Raw genomic sequence first — 19,469 nt, forward strand, 5'->3', positions numbered from 1 at the left:
TTCATGGTCAGCCCTCTGTATCTGAGGTTTGGCATTGCCGGATTCAACCAACCACAGATTGTGCAGTACATATTAAGTGAAAAAATTCCTCCTATAAGTGGACCCACACAGTTCAAATCCATGCTGTTCAAGGGTCCACTGTAGTAAATGTCTTTTGAATTTGCATTTATTGTGATTATGATTTGAGTTCATTTGTATCTTACATACTTTGAACGTTTTAGCTACCCAAAATACTTGGATCAAAGAGTAATTACACTGTGAACTGTAAAAAATTTATAATTGAAAATGGAAAAAAAATTTTAATTAGAAATTAAAACCCAATTATAGCAAAATTTGCCAGTTCTAGATTTGTATCAATTGTTTGAGGAATAAAAAAAAAAAAAATCATACAACTCCCAGTTTCCAGTCCAGCATGAAAGAAGCTGGAAGTCACCACTGCATTCTAACAAGTAAAAAGCTAACCAGACTGAAAACTCAACAGCACTTAGATTCATCAGAGAAGTGAGGTTATACAGCAAATCACTCCCCGCCAAATTGGAGAGAACAACACATATATACAGAAAAATACAACTTACTGAGGAATCAGTTGAGAATCAAGTATGAAGCTCACAGTCCAGAGACACAGGTTCACCAAGACTGAGACCTAATCACAGGACACTTCCCTTCCCCTCACACTTCACCACGTTACTAAGGGCAGTTCTTACCCAGTATATTGTGTCTGGCTATCAAGAAAAAATTACAAGACATACTAAAAAGTAAAAAAGAGTTTGAAGAGAAGGGGCAAGCAACAGAACTAGACTCAGATATGGAAGAGATGTTGGAATGATTAGACCAAGAATGTAAAACAACTGTGACTGTGGTGCTAAGGGCTCTAAAAGATAAAGTAGACAACATGCAAAAACAGATGGGCAATATAAGGAGAGAGATGGAAATTCTAAGAAATAACTAAAAAGAAAGCTACAGATCAAAAATAACCTAACAGAAATGGAGAAGGCCTTTGATGGAATTATTAGTAGACTAGACATGACTGAAGGAAAGAATCTCTGGCTTGAGATATCTCAATAGAAGCCTCCAAAACTGAAAAGCAAAGAGAACAAAGACTTAAAAAAACATAACAGAATATCTGAGAACTGCAGGACAACTACAAAAGGTGTAACGTATATGTAATGGGAATTCCAGACGGAGAGGAAAGAGAGGAAAGAACAGAAGAAATATTTAAACAATAATGACCGAAAATTTCCCCAAATTAATGTCAGACACCAAAGCACAGATTCACAGAAACCACAAGAAGCTCAGAAAACACCAAGCAGGATTAATGCTAAAAGAACTATACCTAGCCATTATCATTTTTAAACTACAGAAAATCAAAGATAAAGAAAAAAATCCCACAATAAGCCAGAAGGAAAAAGACCTTACTTATAGAGGAGCAATGTAAGAATTATATCCAACTTCTCAGACATCATGCACGCAAGAAGAGAGTCAAGTGAAATATTTAAGGTGTTGAGAGAAGAATCCCCAAAACCTAGAATTCTATACCGTGTGGAGTTTACAGCATTGAATGCATTTATTAGAAAAGAAGAAAGACCTAAAATCAATCATCTAAGCTTCCACCTTAGGAAGCTAGAAAAATCAGAGTAATTTAAATCTACAGTAAACGCAAGAAATAATGAAAGAGCAGAAATCAACGAAATAGAAAATAGGAAATCAATGGAGAACATCAACAAAACCAAAAACTGGTTCTATGAAAAGATCAATAAAATTTATAAACTTCTAGCCAGTCTAACTAAGAAAAAGAGAAGACACAAATTACAAATATCAGAAATGAAAGGGGATATCACTACAGATTCATGGACATTAAAAGGACAATCAAGGGATACTATAAATAACTCTATGCCCCAAAATGTAATAACCTAGATGAAATGGTCCAACTCCTTGAAAGACGCAATCTGCCAAAACTAACATAAGAAACGGACAATCTGAATAGCCCTGTATCTATTAAAGAAACTGAATCAATAATTAAACCTTCCAAAACTGAGAGCACTAAGCACAGGTGGGATCACTGGTGAATTCTATCAAATGTTTAAGGACATTTATACAATGTTATATGCCACAAATATTCAATTTAAAAAAATTTAAGAAAGAAAATATACAAGTTCTCTATAATTTCTTTCAAAAAATAGAAACAGAGGGAATATTTTCTTACTCATTCTACGAGGCCAGCATTACTTTAAACACAAACCAAGACATTACAAGAAAACTACAGATAAATATCTCATGAACACAGATGTAAAAATCCTCATGAAAATATTGGCAAATCGAATCCAACAATGTATGAGAAGAATTATACACCATGATTGGTTCTGGACCCAATTCCAATGTGGGGGATGTGGGTTCCCCCACCACCAAGCAATGCTCCTGACACCAGCTGGGTGCCCTACAATTCAACTCAATTCTGATGCTATCTACTTGGAGATAACATCAGACCTCGCAGGTTAAGGGCTCAGTGCCACAAGACTGCCCTCCACTTCAGATGCCAATTACAAGCCCAGATTGTTACCTGTGCTTCCGACCAACAGGCTACAGACTCGAAGGTCTCACAACTCCTTCCTTCGGTTTGATTAATTTGGTAGCAGGGACCTCAGACACCAGTCAGAAGTCCAGGTTGTTAACTGTACTTCTGACTGACTGGCTATAAATCAGAGGTTCCCATGACCCCTCCTTCTTGGATTCAATTAATTTGTGAGAGCAGCTCAACTCAGGAAACTCATTTAACTCACTAAATTATCAGTTTATTGCAAAAGATATTAAAGGATATGAATCAACAGCCAGATGAAGGGATACATATGGTGAGATCCTGAACAAAGGAGCCTCTGTCCCACGGAGTTTGGGCCCTGCAGGGTGGCATGTGGAAGCATTCTGGTTCCCCAACCTAGAAGCCCTATGAACCTCATCCTTTTGGGGTTTTATAGAGGCATAATTATATAGACGTGATTAACTGAACAACTGACCGCTGGTGATTGATTCAACCTCCAGCCTCTCTCCTCTCCCTTCCCTGGATGGGAATGAAAAGTTCCAACTCTCTAATCATATGGTTGGTTCTTCCGGCACCCAGCCCCCATCCTTAGGTGCGTTCCAAAACTCACCCCAAAAACGTAACAAAAGACACATTTATCACTTTCATCACTTAGGAAATTCTAAGGGTTTTATGAGCTCTGTGCCAGAAACAGGGATGAAGACCAAATATGCATTTCTCATTATAAATCACAAAATCACAACCACCAAGTGGTATGAAAGGCTGGTTCAACGTTCAATCATCAATTAACATAATCATTTCATTGATATATAAACTAAAAAAGAAAAATCACACAATCGTATCAACAGATCCAAAAAAGCATTTGACAAAATCAAACAACCATTCATGATAAAACCTCCTAGTAAACTAAGAATAGAGGGGAACTTCAACTTGATAAAGAATATCTACAAAAATCAAATGGTTAACATCATACTTAATGGTGAAAAAAATCAAAGATTTCCTGCTAAGACCAGGAACACAGCAAGGATGTCCCATCTCACCATTGCTTTTGCAACATCGTACTGTAATTTCAAGCTAATGCATTAGGACAACAACAGGAAATAAAAGATATAGATTAGGAAGGAAGAAATAAAAAAGTCTGTATTCGCACATGAAATGACTGTAGATGATCTGAAAAAATCAACCAAAAAGCTCAGGAACTAATAAGCGATTATAGCAGAGTTGCAGGATACAAGGTTGATACACAAGTGAATTGCTTACCCAAATATCAGGAATGAACAAATGGAATTTGATATTAAAAACACAATACCATTTACATTAGCATCCCACAATATGAAACTTAGGTACAAATCATATGAGATCTATATGAGGAAAACTATGAAACTCTGATCAACAAAATTGAAGTAGAACTAGAAAAATGGAGAGATATTCCACATTCATGGATAGGAAGACTAAATAGAGTCAAGATGTCAGTTCTTCCCAACTTGATTTATAGACTCAATGCAATCCCAATAAAAATCTTGGCAACTTATTTGTGGATACTGACAAACTGATTCTGAAGTTTATACAGAGAGGCAAAAGACCCAGAATAGTCAACACAATACTGAAGAAGAATAAAGTTGGAGAACTGATGTTACCAACTTACTATGAAACTATAGTAACAAACACAGCATGGTATTGGTGAGAGAATAGATCAATAGAACAGAGTCCGGAAAGAGACCCTCATATATACAGTCAAGTGATCTCTGATGGAGAAGCAAAGGCAACAAATGAAGCAAAGATAGTCTTTTCAACAAATAGTGCTGGAACAGCTAGACATCCACATGCAAAAAAATGAATCTAGATATACAGAACTTACACCTTCCACAAAAATTTACTTAAAATGGATCATACAGGGGCTTCCCTGGTGGCGCAGTGGTTGAGAGTCCGCCTGCCGATGCAGGGGACACGGGTTTGTGCCCCGGTCCAGGAAGATCCCACATGCCGCGGAGCAGCTGCGCCCGTGAGCCATGGCCGCTGAGCCTGCGCGTCCGGAGCCTGTTGCTCCGCAACGGGAGAGGCCACAACAGTGAGAGGCCCGAGTACCACAAAAAAAAAAAAAAAAAAAAAAAAGGATCACACACCTAAACGTAAACCAAAACTACAAAACTCCTAGGAGATAACACTGGAGAAAACCTAGATGATCTTGGGTTTGACAATGACTTTTTATATACATAATCCATGGTAAACTGGACTTCAGTAAAGATAAAAATTTCTGCTCTACAAAAATCAACATCAAGAGAATGAGAAAACAAGCCACAGACTGGGAGAAAATATCTGCAAAAGATATATCTGATAAGGACCGTTACCCAAAATATATAAAAGAACTCTTGAAACTCAACAGTAAGAAAACAAACAACTTAATTAAAAAATGGGTCAAAGATCTTTACAGACACCTCACCAAACAAGATTTAAATAACTTATAAATAGCAAATATAAAAAGATGCTCCACATCATATGTCATCAGGGAAATGCAAATTAAAACAACAATTAGATACCACTACATACCCATTAGAATGGCAAAACCCAGAACACTGACAACACTAAATGCTGGTCAGGATGTAGAGTGACTGGAACTCTTTCATCGCTGGTGGGAATGCAAAATGGTACAGCCACTTTGGAAGAGAGTTTGGCAATTTCTCACAAAACTAAACATACTCTTACTATATGATTCTGCTATTGTGCTCCTTGATATTTACCCCAAAACTTATGTGCACACAAATACCAGCTTAATTCAGAACTGCCAAAATTTGGAGGCAACCGAGATGTCCTTCAACAGGTAAATGGATAAATAAACTGTGGTACATCTAGACAATAGCATATTATTCAGCACTACAAAGAAATAAGCTACCAAACAGTGAAAACACATGGAAGAAACTTAAATGCATATTACTAAGTGAAAGAAGCCAACATGAAAAGGCTACATACTGTGTGTTTCCAACTATATGAAATTGTGAAAAAGGCAAAACTATGGAGACAATAAAAAGATGAGTGGTTGTGAGGGGTTAGGGGAGAGAAAGATGAACTGGCAGCGCAGAGAATTTTTAGGGCAGTGAAACTACTCTCTAAGATACTATAGTGGTGACTACATATCATTGTACATTTCTTCAGATTCCTAGAATGTACACCACCAAGAGTGAATCTTAATGTAACATACAGACTGAGCGATTATTATGTGTCAACTTAGGTACATCAGTTGCAACAAATGAACCACTGGGGTGAAGGATGCTGATAATAGGGGAGGTTAGACATGTGTAGGGGTAGGGTTATATGGGAAATCTCTGTACCTTCTATTCAATTTTGCTGTAAACCTAAAACTCTCTAAAAATAGTCTTTTTTTTTTTTTTTTTTGCAGTACGCGGACCTCTCACTGTTGTGGCCTCTCCCGTTGTGGAGCACAGGCTCTGGACGCGCAGGCTCAGCAGCCATGGCTCACGGGCCTAGCCGCTCCACAGCACGTGGGATCTTCCTGGACCGGGGCACAAACCCATGTCCCCTGCATCGGCAGGCAGAATCTCAACCACTGCACCACCAGGGAAGCCCATTTTTTTTTTTTTTTCAAATCAAGCAACAGTCTCAACTATGACAGATTGCTCATCACCACCACCTTGTGGGCCAAGAAGCAACAACAAAATACAAAACAAGATACCTTCAAAAATAAGGAAAGAAACAACTATCTCATTCCATCAACCCAGATTCCATCAATTAAAACACATATTATTTCAGGTTCAACTAAGAAAGAAAATACTGCCAATTAAACTATGACACCATTAACTATAAGTGACATTCCAATTTCATAGATGTTAAAATGTGTCTTAAAATAAATGAAATGTGGTATTTTGATTTTCCTCAAGCTCCTACCAGTGTTAGAGACTACACAAGAATAAAGCATCTTAAGCTGAAGCACAAGAAATTTAGGAAATAAGAGTCAGTAATACTAGGACAATACTAAAAGAAATATGAAAATATTCTTCTGTACTTTTCAGGCGTCAGTTTTAGATAATTTATGGATAGAAATAAATAATGTTGGATTTTAATATCTTCTCAGATGCCACCTAGCTTTAAAATCCTTTTTTCAGATTTTAATAGTTCTACACATTACTAAATTTGTCCTCAGAGTAAATGAAAAATTTACTGACATCATAATAAGGGTAAACACTTTCTGAACACTCTGAGAAATATTTTCAAATATTATCTCATATAATCCAAGTGAAGGTGGACTTGCAACCCAGAAATGCTGACCCCAGGGTCCATGCTCTTTCCACTCCAGGACACCAGGATGCCTCCAGAATACCATGAGAGCAAACAACATAGCTGGCCTTGATATAAAGATTTCAGACAAGCCCTTCCCACTTCCTACTTACCTGGCTGAAGCCTTAAACCGCTCTAAGAACTGAAGTCTCAAGCTCTCATGGCCAGGGAGGTCAATCAAGGTCAGGCTAGTGCCCTAAGGATGCCAGCAATATTATTAATGTTTCAGTCTGGATTCACATTTACAACATAAATCTTTCATATCAGATTGCAGGTATCAGAATGGTACCCAATTAATGAATCAGAAAAGGTCACTGTAACTGATTAATGAATCAAACAAATGTTCACAGAGCATCCTCTATTTATAAATCATGGAGTGAAGGCTCTGGAGATTTAACAATGGACAAAAACATGGTCCTGCCCTAACAGAGTTTATAATATAATCAGAAAGGTCAACACAATGTAAAATTACATGTAAATGTAAAATTACAACTTTGATCAATGTTCTGAGGGTACGTGAGAAACCTGACCCTGTATGGGGAAATCAGGAAAGTCCACCTGAGGCTGGGAAAAATACCAGTATGAATAAAAGCAAAAACATGTGAAAAACAGTAATAAATATTCACAAACGAAATAATATAAGAACCTACATTTTATCATATAACATGTTACGACTGCAGGGATCCCCAACCTTTATAAAAACAAAACATTCTTTTATATTTCTACTGCAATCTAATTTTAAAATATGTGTCCACTAGACACACCATTTATTTGTTCCAACTCTGTCAATATTTTTTGTCAATTCTGGATCCAGGTGACAATCACTGAACAGGGCGGGGTTGTGCCACTACGGAGCAGACTGATTAAGTGCCCACTTACATGCTATTCATGCCAGGCCTTCATTCTTGAGCTCAGGTTCAATGCAGATGTGGCAATGCTCAATCCTAAGACTCTCGGGTACAGCCCCGGTACATTTATCAGACCCACGGATCAGTTCTCATATGTTCTGCCTTCTCCACAGCCAGCCTCAACCACTATTCAGCAGGAGGGAGTCCGCATTATGCACAGATTTGACATAATTACAGCTGGATACACTGTGACCTGTCACTTAGTCTGTTTAATCTTTTATAGGTAATACATGAAGTGTATTAGCCTTTTTTCTATTTTTATACTGGTAGTGTAGGGACCTCAGGTTGGGACCCCCATCACATTTCATAATCAGCACCACAACACATACTATAAACAATCCATAAGGTACAGTACTAAATACATTACTATTTTGAGAGACTAAATCTAAAACACAAAGAGGGTGGGAAAAGAAGTAAAAAAGGGAGGGATGTTTTACATATTCAATAGAAACATGCAAGTCTTATTTGTAATGTTAAGTTTTCTGATAGCTATACTAAAAAAGTAAAAAGAAACAGGTAAAATTTTAAAAATATGTATTAGATAACCCAGTATATCTAAATTAGCTTTATAACATATAAAAAAAATTCAAGAAATTGATATTTATTCTTTTTTTCATCCCAAGTCTTCAAGATCTGATGTATATTTTATACTTATAGCAGCCCTCAATTTGGACTGGTCATATTTCAGGTGCTCAACAGTCACACACGATCAGTGGCTACTCTGTTGGAAAGTACAGGTCTAAAGCATACCCTGGAATACCCCACTTAAAATATCTAGTACAAGTGCCCCAAGAATTAAAGATCTCCCAAATCTGAAATTTCAAAATCTGAATCCTTGGGAGTTTAAAAAGGTCTGAGTCAGAAACAGTGCCATTATTGAAAAAAGAAAAAAAATACCTCTAAGACATTTAAAAGGATGTCTCTTTATCTTTGCTTACAATGTTTAATACTGGAGGTACCAGAAAAGGGCAGGGCGGGGTGGGGAGGACCCAAGGAGAGGGAGAAAAAGTCTCTAAAATCACCATTCTAATTCATCCATCTATACATCTAATGCCTCCAATCAGTCATCCACCCACCTTCCTTCCACTCACTCACTAAATACCTATTAAGCATTATAATTGGCTTGGCAGTCACTATCTACATTCTGGGGCCATACAGGTACATAAAAAGTCCTTCTCACGATTCCTTATTGGTGTTTTTTAAATATACTCATGTATACTCCATAAGATATCCACTGCAACACTGTTTGTAAAAGCAAGATTGTAACAACCAAAAAACTAAATGTCTGTTAATAGGGCTCTTATTAAATAAAAACTCAACATTAGTTGACAGGAGTAAAAGCTTTCTGATTATACTGTCTTCACATTCAACTGTGATCATGTACTACTTTTCCATGTGTACCTGTAAGATTTTTCTGTTATGTCTCAAAAGTAAAGGCTTTAAGAAAGGAAAAAAAAAAATTGTATGGTATAGCCACGTAATGGAATACTATGCAGGTCATAAAACAACCTGGTAGTACTATGTATGCAAATGAGGAAGAAAAAATGAAAACAAATCCAAGCTGTATCAGTTATATTGTTAAATTAAAAACAAAAACAAACGGGAGGGGGTAGAACACAGTGTTAAAAAAGAAAAAAGTAAAGATATACAGATATGTTTGTATAGCATAGACCATCTGGAAGGCTATACAGGAAAATGGTAAGTTACTACCTCCAAAGAGAAGACTTGTAAGAAGGGATAGGAAAGGCAAAATTACTTTTCACCAAATATCCTTTCTAACCTTCTGAATTTTTGTCCCATATACATGTACTAAAGAAAAAGGCTTAATGCTCACTCTTAAGAACTCATGGTAAAGTTGGAATTAAGACACAGAAACAAAAATTAATAAATAATCAGTGTGCATAAGGTACAACAAAGCAGGGGAGGGCATGATTAAGTCCACTGCTTGGATGGTCAAAAGAAGAATTTGTCACATGCACAATATTTATCCATAAAAATAAGCTATGAACGTACCTATGCCCTCAGACTAATTTATCCTAGAAATGTCTTTTCCTGACACACCGAAGTAAAGTAAAACTGTCAGACTCCCCACATTCTAGGAACCTCTTACCCTGTTATTGTTGACTCTGTAGGCAGCAGAGCTGTCAGTGATGGAAGTCTGAGTGTCTCTGTAAAGGCCTGTTAACAACTGTAAAACAAAACAAAACACAACATGGGGGAGATCAGAGTAAACATATAAATAGCAAACCTAAAGAAAGTAACTTTGCTCTAACTCTCCTAGGTGTAAGGTCAAATAAACGAATGTTACTTGCAATAGCTGAAAAGGACCATATTAGTTTTTTTTTTCTTTCTTCCTTTGCTTGTACAAAAATCTAATTAATTGCAAACTTCATTCCCCTCTCCTTAACGAGAGGAGGGGGATAACTATTATTTTTAAACTATTATTTTCAAATAATAGTTTCAAACGGTTAGTGGCCAAATTTACTGACCTTCCATCAACATTTACAATCATCAAAGTGGAAGGGAAATAATTTATACTCTCAAAAAGAAGAGTAATCAGAAGAAAACCTCCGCTACTCTCTGTAGCAAAAACCAAACATTTAAAAATACTACATAGGGCTTCCCTGGTGGTGCAGTGGTTGAGAGCCCGCCTGCCGATGCAGGGGACACGAGTTCGTGCCCCGGTCCGGGAAGATCCCACATGCCGCGGAGCGGCTGGGCCCGTGAGCCATGGCTGCTGAGCCTGCGCGTCCGGAGCCTGTGCTCCGCAACAGTGAGAGGCTCGCATACCGCAAAAAATAAATAAATAAATAAATAAAAATACTACATGGACTCAAAATAAATATTAGTGAAAAGAAGCCTAAGTAGCCAATAGGCAGAAGAAGAATCACCCTTTAAAAAGGTTTCTTTGACAAAGTCTCAGAAGAATTATACACTGTACACAGATTACTGCCCTCTATCTCTCCAGCTGGTCTGGCATCCTTAGCCATGACATGAAAGTAGTTAGTATATAAAACCCTTAAATGGGATAAGGGTTAAATGTCAGTATCTGGCAAGTACAAGAGAATAGAAATGGTCAAATTCCAGTTTAAGAGCTTTTCAAGAGTCTTTTCATCCTACCAAGTGATTCAAGAATTAACTCCCCAACTTGTCAGCACAGCTTCTTTTCCAAAGTACACCTCACAGGACTAATGGGGTGCCCTCAAATTTCCTATCAAGTTTAAGAGAGGTGTAAATCAAAGCATTTACTCTGACAAAAAGCAATGTTTTCCCGGAGTCACAAAGGCCAACAAGAAGAACAGCTCTTTGACTGCTCCTTCTGCTCCGGATGAACTTCCAGAACACTGTGGAATAGAGAAAAACAACCAAAATTATGCCTTGATTATCAACAATATGCATGTATGGTTGGGCTGTGGGAAATTAAGTCTACCACAGAACACTTCATTCACCTGGAACTTACCTCCATTGTTATTACCACCATTATAATCATTATTGTTTTAGGGACTCCGCTGAGTGCCTGACACTAACAACTGTCAATTTTTTTGCATCTGCAGCCCCTACACCGACGATGTACTCTTCAAGCGCAATCTTGCTCATTAGCTTTGTATCCCCAGCGCCCAGTTCGCAAACATAGGATGCTCAAACTTGGAACGACGACCATTGGAGTCTTCGTAGCAAGAGCAATGAAAGGGAGAGAACCGCGCGCTCACGCAGAACAGGGGCTAGTAACGCTGCGCTGCTCCTGCTGCTTCAGGCAGGAGGGCAGGTTGGTATAAGGGGTGAGTCCCCCTCTCTAGACGCCCCCCCGGTGCCATGTCCGTTCCGCGTCCGCGGTCTGCACAAGCCCAGTCCAAGCTCGGATCCCCGCCAGCCCTGCACCCGCCATATCTACCGACCGCCTCTTTACCCAGCGTCAGCAGCACCGCGACGAGCGCCACCACGACTGACAGCAGCGTCGGGTCCCTCTGCCACAGTTCCTGCCGCAAGGAGTCCAGGTAGAGCTGGAAGGCGCCTCCGACACTGCCGCCGTTCCCCATCCGCCGGGAGTCCGCGGAAGCCATGGCTGAGATCTTGCTACCCGGCACCGCAAAAGCAACGTGGCCCTCGGCTCTGCGCAGGCGTCCGAAGCGGAGCATCACGGGAGTGGTAGTTCCTAGGTTATATTTCCTCCTTCGGCGGCCGGGACCCCGAAGGTCCTGATGGTAGTTGTAGTTCTCTTGGACACTGCGCTCCCGCCGAAAAGACTGAGCTGCCAGACACAAGTATGAGTTACACGATCATCCTTTAAGATATGAGTCAGATGTCGCCGCTCTCTTCATGGTTGTTGACAAAATGATGGATGAATAAAATAAATGGCTCAAGAAATCTCTGCTGAAGATTTCTAGTCGCTCCCTTCGTGAGGTGAGGTGTCCTGTGAGGAACTCAAGCATTACACAAATATTTCATCGGAAAATCACGTGGCAGGAGGTGTGACCGAAGATGTAAGGTGCGGTATGGGAATGCAGAAAGGGGCGCCTAGTCCACATGGGTTCAGAGAAAAGCTCCCGGAGGAAAACGACAGGAACTGAGCCATGAAGGATGAGTTATCCTCTGCAGGTGAAACAGGAGAAAGGGTGCTCTGTGCAGAAGAAAAGAGCAATTCAGTGTCCCTACACTGTAAATCCAGGGCTGCAACTGAGATACCTACGTTAAGGGAAGCAGCCAGGAAAGTCAATGGGACGGGCAGAGCCTGTTGAAAACTGTCACTCCTGCCCTAAGGGGGCAGCCACCACTCTGCCAGGCAGGTATGTGGGAGCAAGGTGGCCAGTTCTTCAGTTTTTCAAGAGAAGCCAGAAAGAAAGGTTTTTAAGAGAAATTTTCCACTTTTTAAATTTCAGCAAGTAATGAAAACTTGCAGCCCAAATAAAACACCTCATAGGGTCAGAAGTAGCCGGCCTAGGGGCTGTCAGTTTGCAGTCTCTGTCACTAAGCAGGTGTCATTTCAGCAGAAGTGGCAGGAGATGAAGCAGGAAATGTTGGCAAAAACCAGACGTGAAGGGACCGTGTGCTATGCTGAGGAACCTAGACTTTATCTAGAGTGCACTAAGAAGTTTCAGTTGAGAGTGAAATAGATGACTGGCAGATCAATAGAGAACTATGGTTTGAGAGAGAAAAGACTGGAGGCAGGGAGACCAGCTGGGGCTGTTGCAGTGTTTTGGCAAATGATGCACAGGGTCTGAACCAGGGAAATGTGGAAAGTGGAAAGGAGGGCACAGACATGAGAGATATTTAGAAGGAAAATATATAGGATTTAGTGATTAATTGGATAAGCTGAGTTAAGGAGAAGGAGAGCTATCAAGACTGCATCTGAAGCACTTGGTGTGTGTTGCTGGGAAGATCAAAGTGCTTAACGCGAATCAGAGAACTCAGTTGAAGGGTCTTTGGAGCTGGGGACATAGCCAGGATGAAAACTGCCTCTCTTTTGTGTATATGGAGTTACCAGTGCCTCTGGGAAGTCTGAAATCGTATATCAAGCAGGTGATACCGTAAACAAATGTGAAGTCAGCAATAGGTGCTAGATTTTCATTTGGAAGTCATATGTAAACAAGCGGTCATTAAATTGTGGAGAGCATGAGGAATGAGGAGGAGAGGGAACCCCACAAAGAAGCTTGAGAAGGGAGGGTCAGCGACACAGGAGTAAAACGTGTCCTGGAATTGGCTAGCAGCATCTCTGCAGCAGAGGTTGAAGGCTTGAGTGAAAAGTGAGCTCAGGGGGAACAGCGGGGAGGGGCGGGGGGAGACAAGGTAATGAGGATAATTGCTCACATTAATGAGTGGTTGCTAGAGCCAGGCATTGTTCTAAATACTTTAAATTTATTAATTTGTTTAATCCTCACAATGACCCATTATCCCAATTTTACAGAGGGAAAACTGGGACAGGGATTGAGTAACCTACCCACCGATTCCAGGCAGTCGGGCTCCTTTATGCTTGACTATATGCTCTAACACAGTAAAATTCATTTTCCAGGCATTTCATTGATAAAGGTAGGCAACAGGGACTCCAGATTAAGGAAGGATGTTTAGGATGGGAGGTTAAATTTAGTAAACCAACTTCTATATTTTATTTTATTTTTTTTTTTAAACATCTTTATTGGAGCATAATTGCTTTACAATGGTATGTTAGTTTCAGCTTCACAACAAAATGAATCAGTTATATATATACATATGTTCCCATATCTCTTCCCGCTTGCGTCACCCTCCCTCCCACCCTCCCTATCCCACCCCTCCAGGCGGTCACACAGCACCGAGCTGATCTCCCTGTGCTATGCGGCTGCTTCCCACTAGCTATCTACCTTACGTTTGGTAGTGTATACATGTCCATGCCTCTTTATTGCTTTGTCACCGTTTACCCTTCCCCCTCCCCATAGCCTCAAGTACATTCTCTAGTAAGTCTGTGTCTTTATTCCTGTTTCACCCCTAGGTTTTTCATGACATTTTTTTTTCTTAAATTCCATATATATGTGTTAGCATACGGTATTTGTCTCTCTCTTTCTGACTTACTTCACTCTGTATGACAGACTCTAGGTCTATCCACCTCATTACAAATAGCTCAATTTCATCTCTTTTTATGGCTGAGTAATACTCCATTGTATATATGTGCCACATCTTCTTTATCCATTCATCCGATGATGGACACTTAGGTTGTTTCCATCTCTGGGCTATTGTAAATAGAGCTGCAATGAACATTTTGGTACATGACTCTTTTTGAATTATGGTTTTCTCAGGGTATATGCCCAGTAGTGGGATTGCTGGGTCATATGGTAGTTCTATTTGTAGCTTTTTAAGGAACCTCCATACTGTTCTCCACAGTGGCTGTATCAATTTACATTCCCACCAACAGTGTAAGAGGGTTCCCTTTTCTCCACACCCTCTCCAGCATTTATTGTTTCTAGATTTTTTGATGATGGCCATTCTGACTGGTGTGAGATGATATCTCATTGTAGTTTTGATTTGCATTTCTCTAATGATTAGTGATGTTGAGCATTCTTTCATGTGTTTGTTGGCACTCTGTATATCTTCTTTGGAGAAATGTCTATTTAGGTCTTCTGCCCATTTTTGGATTGGGTTGTTTGTTCTTTTGTTATTAAGCTGCATGAGCTGCTTATAAATTTTGGAGATTAATCCTTTGTCAGTTTCTTCATTTGCAAATATTTTCTCCCATTCTGAGGGTTGTCTTTTGGTCTTCTTTATGGTTTCCTTTGCTGCGCAAAAGCTTTTAAGTTTCATTAGGTCCCATTTGTTTACTTTTGTTTTTATTTCCATTTCTCTAGGAGGTGGGTCAAAAAGGATCTTGCTGTGATTTATGTCATAGAGTGTTCTGCCTATGTTTTCCTCTAAGAGTTTGATAGTTTCTGGCCTTACATTTAGGTCTTTAATCCATTTTGAGCTTATTTTTGTGTATGGTGTTAGGGAGTGATCTAATCTCATACTTTTAAATGTACCTGTCCAGTTTTCCCAGCACCACTTATTGAAGAGGCTGTCCTTTCTCCACTGTACATTTCTGCCTCCTTTGTCAAAGATAAGGTGACCATATGTGCGTGGGTTTATCTCTGGGCTTTCTATCCTGTTCCATTGATCTATATTTCTGTTTTTGTGCCAGTACCATACTGTCTTGATTACTGTAGCTTTGTAGTATAGTCTGAAGTCAGGAAGCCTGATTCCTCCAGCTCCATTTTTCGTTCTCAAAATTGCTTTGGCTATTCGGGGTCTTTTGTGTTTCCATACAAATTGTGAGATTTTTTGTTCTAGTTCTGTGAAAAATGCCAGTGGTAGTTTGATAGGGATTGCATTGAATCTGTAGATTGCTTTGGGTAGTAGAGTCATTTTCACAATGTTGATTCTTCCAATCCAAGAACATGGTATATCTCTCCATCTATTTGTATCATTTTTAATTTCTTTCATCAGTGTCTTATAATTTTCTGCATACAGGTCTTTTGTCTCCTTAGGTAGGTTTATTCCTAGATATTTTATTCTTTTTGCTGCAATGGTAAATGGCAGTGTTTTCTTGATTTCACTTTCAGATTTTTCATCCTTAGTGTATAGGAATGCCAGAGATTTCTGTGCATTAATTTTGTATCCTGCTACTTTACCAAATTCATTGATTAGCTCTAGAAGTTTTCTGGTAGCATCTTTAGGGTTCTGTATGTATAGTATCATGTCATCTGCAAACAGTGACAGCTTTACTTCTTCTTTTCCGATTTGGATTCCTTTTATTTCCTTTTCTTCTCTGATTGCTGTGGCTAAAACTTCCAAAACTATGTTGAATAAGAGTGGTGAGAGTGGGCAACCTTCTCTTGTTCCTGATCTTAGTGGAAATGCTTTCAGTTTTTCACCATTGAGGACGATGTTGGCTGTGGGTTTGTCATATATGGCCTTTATTATGTTGAGGAAAGTTCCCTCTATGCCTACTTTCTGCAGGGTTTTTATCATAAATGGGTGTTGAATTTTGTCGAAAGCTTTCTCTGCATCTATTGAGATGATCATATGGTTTTTCTCCTTCAATTTGTTAATATGGTGTATCACGTTGATTGATTTGCGTATATTGAAGAATCCTTGCATTCCTGGAATAAACCCCACTTGATCATGGTGTATGATCCGTTTAATGTGCTGTTGGATTCTGTTTGCTAGTATTTTGTTGAGGATCTTTGCATCTATGTTCATCAGTGATATTGGCCTGTAGTTTTCTTTCTTTGTGACATCCTTGTCTGGTTTTGGTATCAGGGTGATGGTGGCCTCGTAGAATGAGTTTGGGAGTGTTCCTCCCTCTGCTATATTCTGGAAGAGTCTGAGAAGGATAGGTGATAGCTCTTCTCTAAATGTTTGATAGAATTCGCCTGTGAAGCCATCTGGTCCTGGGCTTTTGCTTGTTGGAAGATTTTTAATCACAGTTTCAATTTCAGTGCTTGTGATTGGTCTGTTCATATTTTCTATTTCTTCCTGATTCAGTCTTGGCAGGTTGTGCCTTTCTAAGAATTTGTCCATTTCTTCCAGGTTGTCCATTTTATTGGCATAGAGTTGCTTGTAGTAATCTCTCATGATCTTTTGTATTTCTGCAGTGTCAGTCGTTACTTCTCCTTTTTCATTTCTAATTCTATTGATTTGAGTCTTCTCCCTTTTTTTCTTGATGAGTCTGGCTAATGGTTTATCAATTTTGTTTATCCTTTCAAAGAACCAGCTTTTAGTTTTATTGATCTTTGCTATCGTTTCCTTCATTTCTTTTTCATTTATTTCTGATCTGATTTTTATGATTTCTTTCCTCCTGCTAACTTTGGGGTTTTTTTGTTCTTCTTTCTCTAATTGCTTTAGGTGCAAGGTTAGGTTGTTTATTCGAGATGTTTCCTGTTTCTTAAGGTAAGATTGTATTGCTATAAACTTCCCTCTTAGAACTGCTTTTGCTGCATCCCATAGATTTTGAGTCGTCGTGTCTCCATTGTCATTTGTTTCTAGGTATTTTTTGATCTCCCCTTTGATTTCTTCAGTGATCACTTCGTTATTAAGTAGTGTATTGTTTAGCCTCCATGTGTCTGTATTTTTTACAGATCTTCTCCTGTGATTGATATCGAGTCTCATAGCGTTGTGGTCGGAAAAGATACTTGATACAATTTCAATTTTCTTAAATTTACCAAGGCTTGATTTGTGACCCAAGATATGATCTATCCTGGAGAATGTTCCATGAGCACTTGAGAAAAATGTGTATTCTGTTGTTTTTGGATGGAATGTCGTATAAATATCAATTAACTCCATCTCATTTAACGTAACATTTAAAGCTTGTGTTTCCTTATTTATTTTCATTTTGGATGATCTGTCCATTGGTGAAAGTGGGGTGTTAAAGTCCCCTACTATGAATGTGTTACTGTCGATTTCCCCTTTTATGGTTGTCAGTATTTGCCTTATGTATTGAGGTGCACCTATGTTGGGTGCATAAATATTTACAATTGTTATATCTTCCTCTTGGATCGATCCCTTGATCATTATGTAGTGTCCTTCTTTGTCTCTTCTAATAGTCTTTGTTTTAAAGTCTATTTTGTCTGATATGAGAATTGCTACTCCAGCTTTCTTTTGGTTTCCATTTGCATGAAATACCTTTTTCCATCCCCTTACTTTCAGTCTGTATGTGTCTCTAGGTCTGAAGTGGGTCTCTTGTAGACAGCAAATATATGGGTCTTGTTTTTGTATCCATTCAGCCAATCTGTGTCTTTTGGTGGGAGCATTTAGTCCATTTACATTTAAGGTAATTATCGATATGTGTGTTCCCATTCCCATTTTTTTAATTGTTTTGGGTTTGTTATTGTAGGTCTTTTCCTTCTTTTGTGTTTCTTGCCTAGAGAAGTTCCTTTAGCAGTTGTTGTAGAGCTGGTTTGGTGGTGCTGAACTCTCTCAGCTTTTGCTTGTCTCTAAAGGTTTTAATTTCTCCATCAAATCTGAATGAGATCCTTGCTCGGTAGAGTAATCTTGGTTGCAGGTTTTTCTCCTTCAACACTTTCAATATGTCCTGCCACTCCCTTCTGGCTTGCAGAGTTTCTGCTGAAAGATCAGCTGTTAACCTTATGGGGATTCCCTTGTGTGTTATTTTTCCCTTGCTGCTTTTAATATGTTTTCTTTGTATTTAATTTTTGACAGTTTGATTAATATGTGTCTTGACGTATTTCTCCTTGGATTTATCCTGTATGGGACTCTCTGTGCTTCCTGGACTTGATTAACTATTTCCTTTCCCATATTAGGGAAGTTTTCAACTATAATCTCTTCAAATATTTTCTCAGTCCCTTTCTTTTTCTCTTCTTCTTCTGGAACCCCTATAATTCGAATGTTGGTACGTTTAATGTTGTCCCTGATGTCTCTGAGACTGTCCTCAGTTCTTTTCATTCTTTTTTCTTTATTCTGCTCTGCAGTAGTTATTTCCACTATTTTATCTTCCAGGTCACTTATCCGTTCTTCTGCCTCAGTTATTCTGCTATTGATCCCATCTAGAGTACTTTTAATTTCATTTATTGTGTTGTTCATCGTTGCTTGTTTCATCTTTAGTTCTTCTAGGTCCTTGTTAACTGATTCTTGCATTTTGTCCATTCTATTGTCCATTCTATCTCCAAGATTTCGGATCAACCTTACTATCATTATTCTGAATTCTTTTTCAGGTAGACTGCCTATTTCCTCTTCATTTGTTAGGTCTGGTGGGTTTTTATCTTGCTCCTTCATCTGCGGTGTGTTTTTCTGTCTTTTCATTTTGCTTATCTTACTGTGTTTGGGGTCTCCTTTTTTGCAGGCTGAAGGTTCGTAGTTCCTGTTGTTTTTTGTGTCTGTCCCCAGTGGCTAAGGTTGGTTCAGTGGGTTGTGTAGGCTTCCTGGTGGAGGGTACTAGTGCCTGTGTTCTGGTGGATGAGGCTAGATCTTGTCTTTCTGGTGGGCAGGTCCACGTCTGGTGGTGTGTTTTGGGGTGTCTGTAGACTTATTATGATTTTGGGCCGCCTCTCTGCTAATGGGTGGGGTTGTGTTCCTGTCTTGCTAGTTGTTTGGCATAGGATGTCCAGCACTGTAGCTTGCTGGTCGTTGAGTGAAGCTGGGTGCTGGCGTTGAGATGGAGATCTCTCGGAAATTTTTGCTGTTTGATATTATGTGCAGCTGGGAGGTCTCTTGTGGATCAGTGTCCTGAAGTTGGCTCTCCCACCTCAGAGGCACAGCACTGACTCCTGGCTGCAGCACCA

General features: G+C 39.2%; 1 protein-coding gene across 1 annotated transcript in view; it reads right to left on the reverse strand.

Annotated features, from left to right (window-relative positions):
* The window catches only part of SRPRB (SRP receptor subunit beta), a 38,789-nt gene extending 26,930 nt beyond the window's left edge, over positions 1–11,859 (reverse strand). Inside the window, exons 1-4 of the mRNA XM_067737774.1 lie at positions 11,639–11,859; positions 10,981–11,075; positions 9,842–9,919; positions 6,937–7,019 (exon numbers count right to left, since the gene is read on the reverse strand). Coding sequence (XP_067593875.1) covers positions 6,937–7,019; positions 9,842–9,919; positions 10,981–11,075; positions 11,639–11,792 — 410 coding nt within the window. The 5' untranslated portion in view covers positions 11,793–11,859. The remainder of the gene's footprint in view (positions 1–6,936; positions 7,020–9,841; positions 9,920–10,980; positions 11,076–11,638) is intronic.
* Positions 11,860–19,469: the final 7,610 nt, after the last annotated feature.

Source organism: Pseudorca crassidens, chromosome 5 (assembly GCF_039906515.1).
Source record: "Pseudorca crassidens isolate mPseCra1 chromosome 5, mPseCra1.hap1, whole genome shotgun sequence".
Classification (NCBI taxonomy): Eukaryota; Metazoa; Chordata; class Mammalia; order Artiodactyla; family Delphinidae; genus Pseudorca; species Pseudorca crassidens.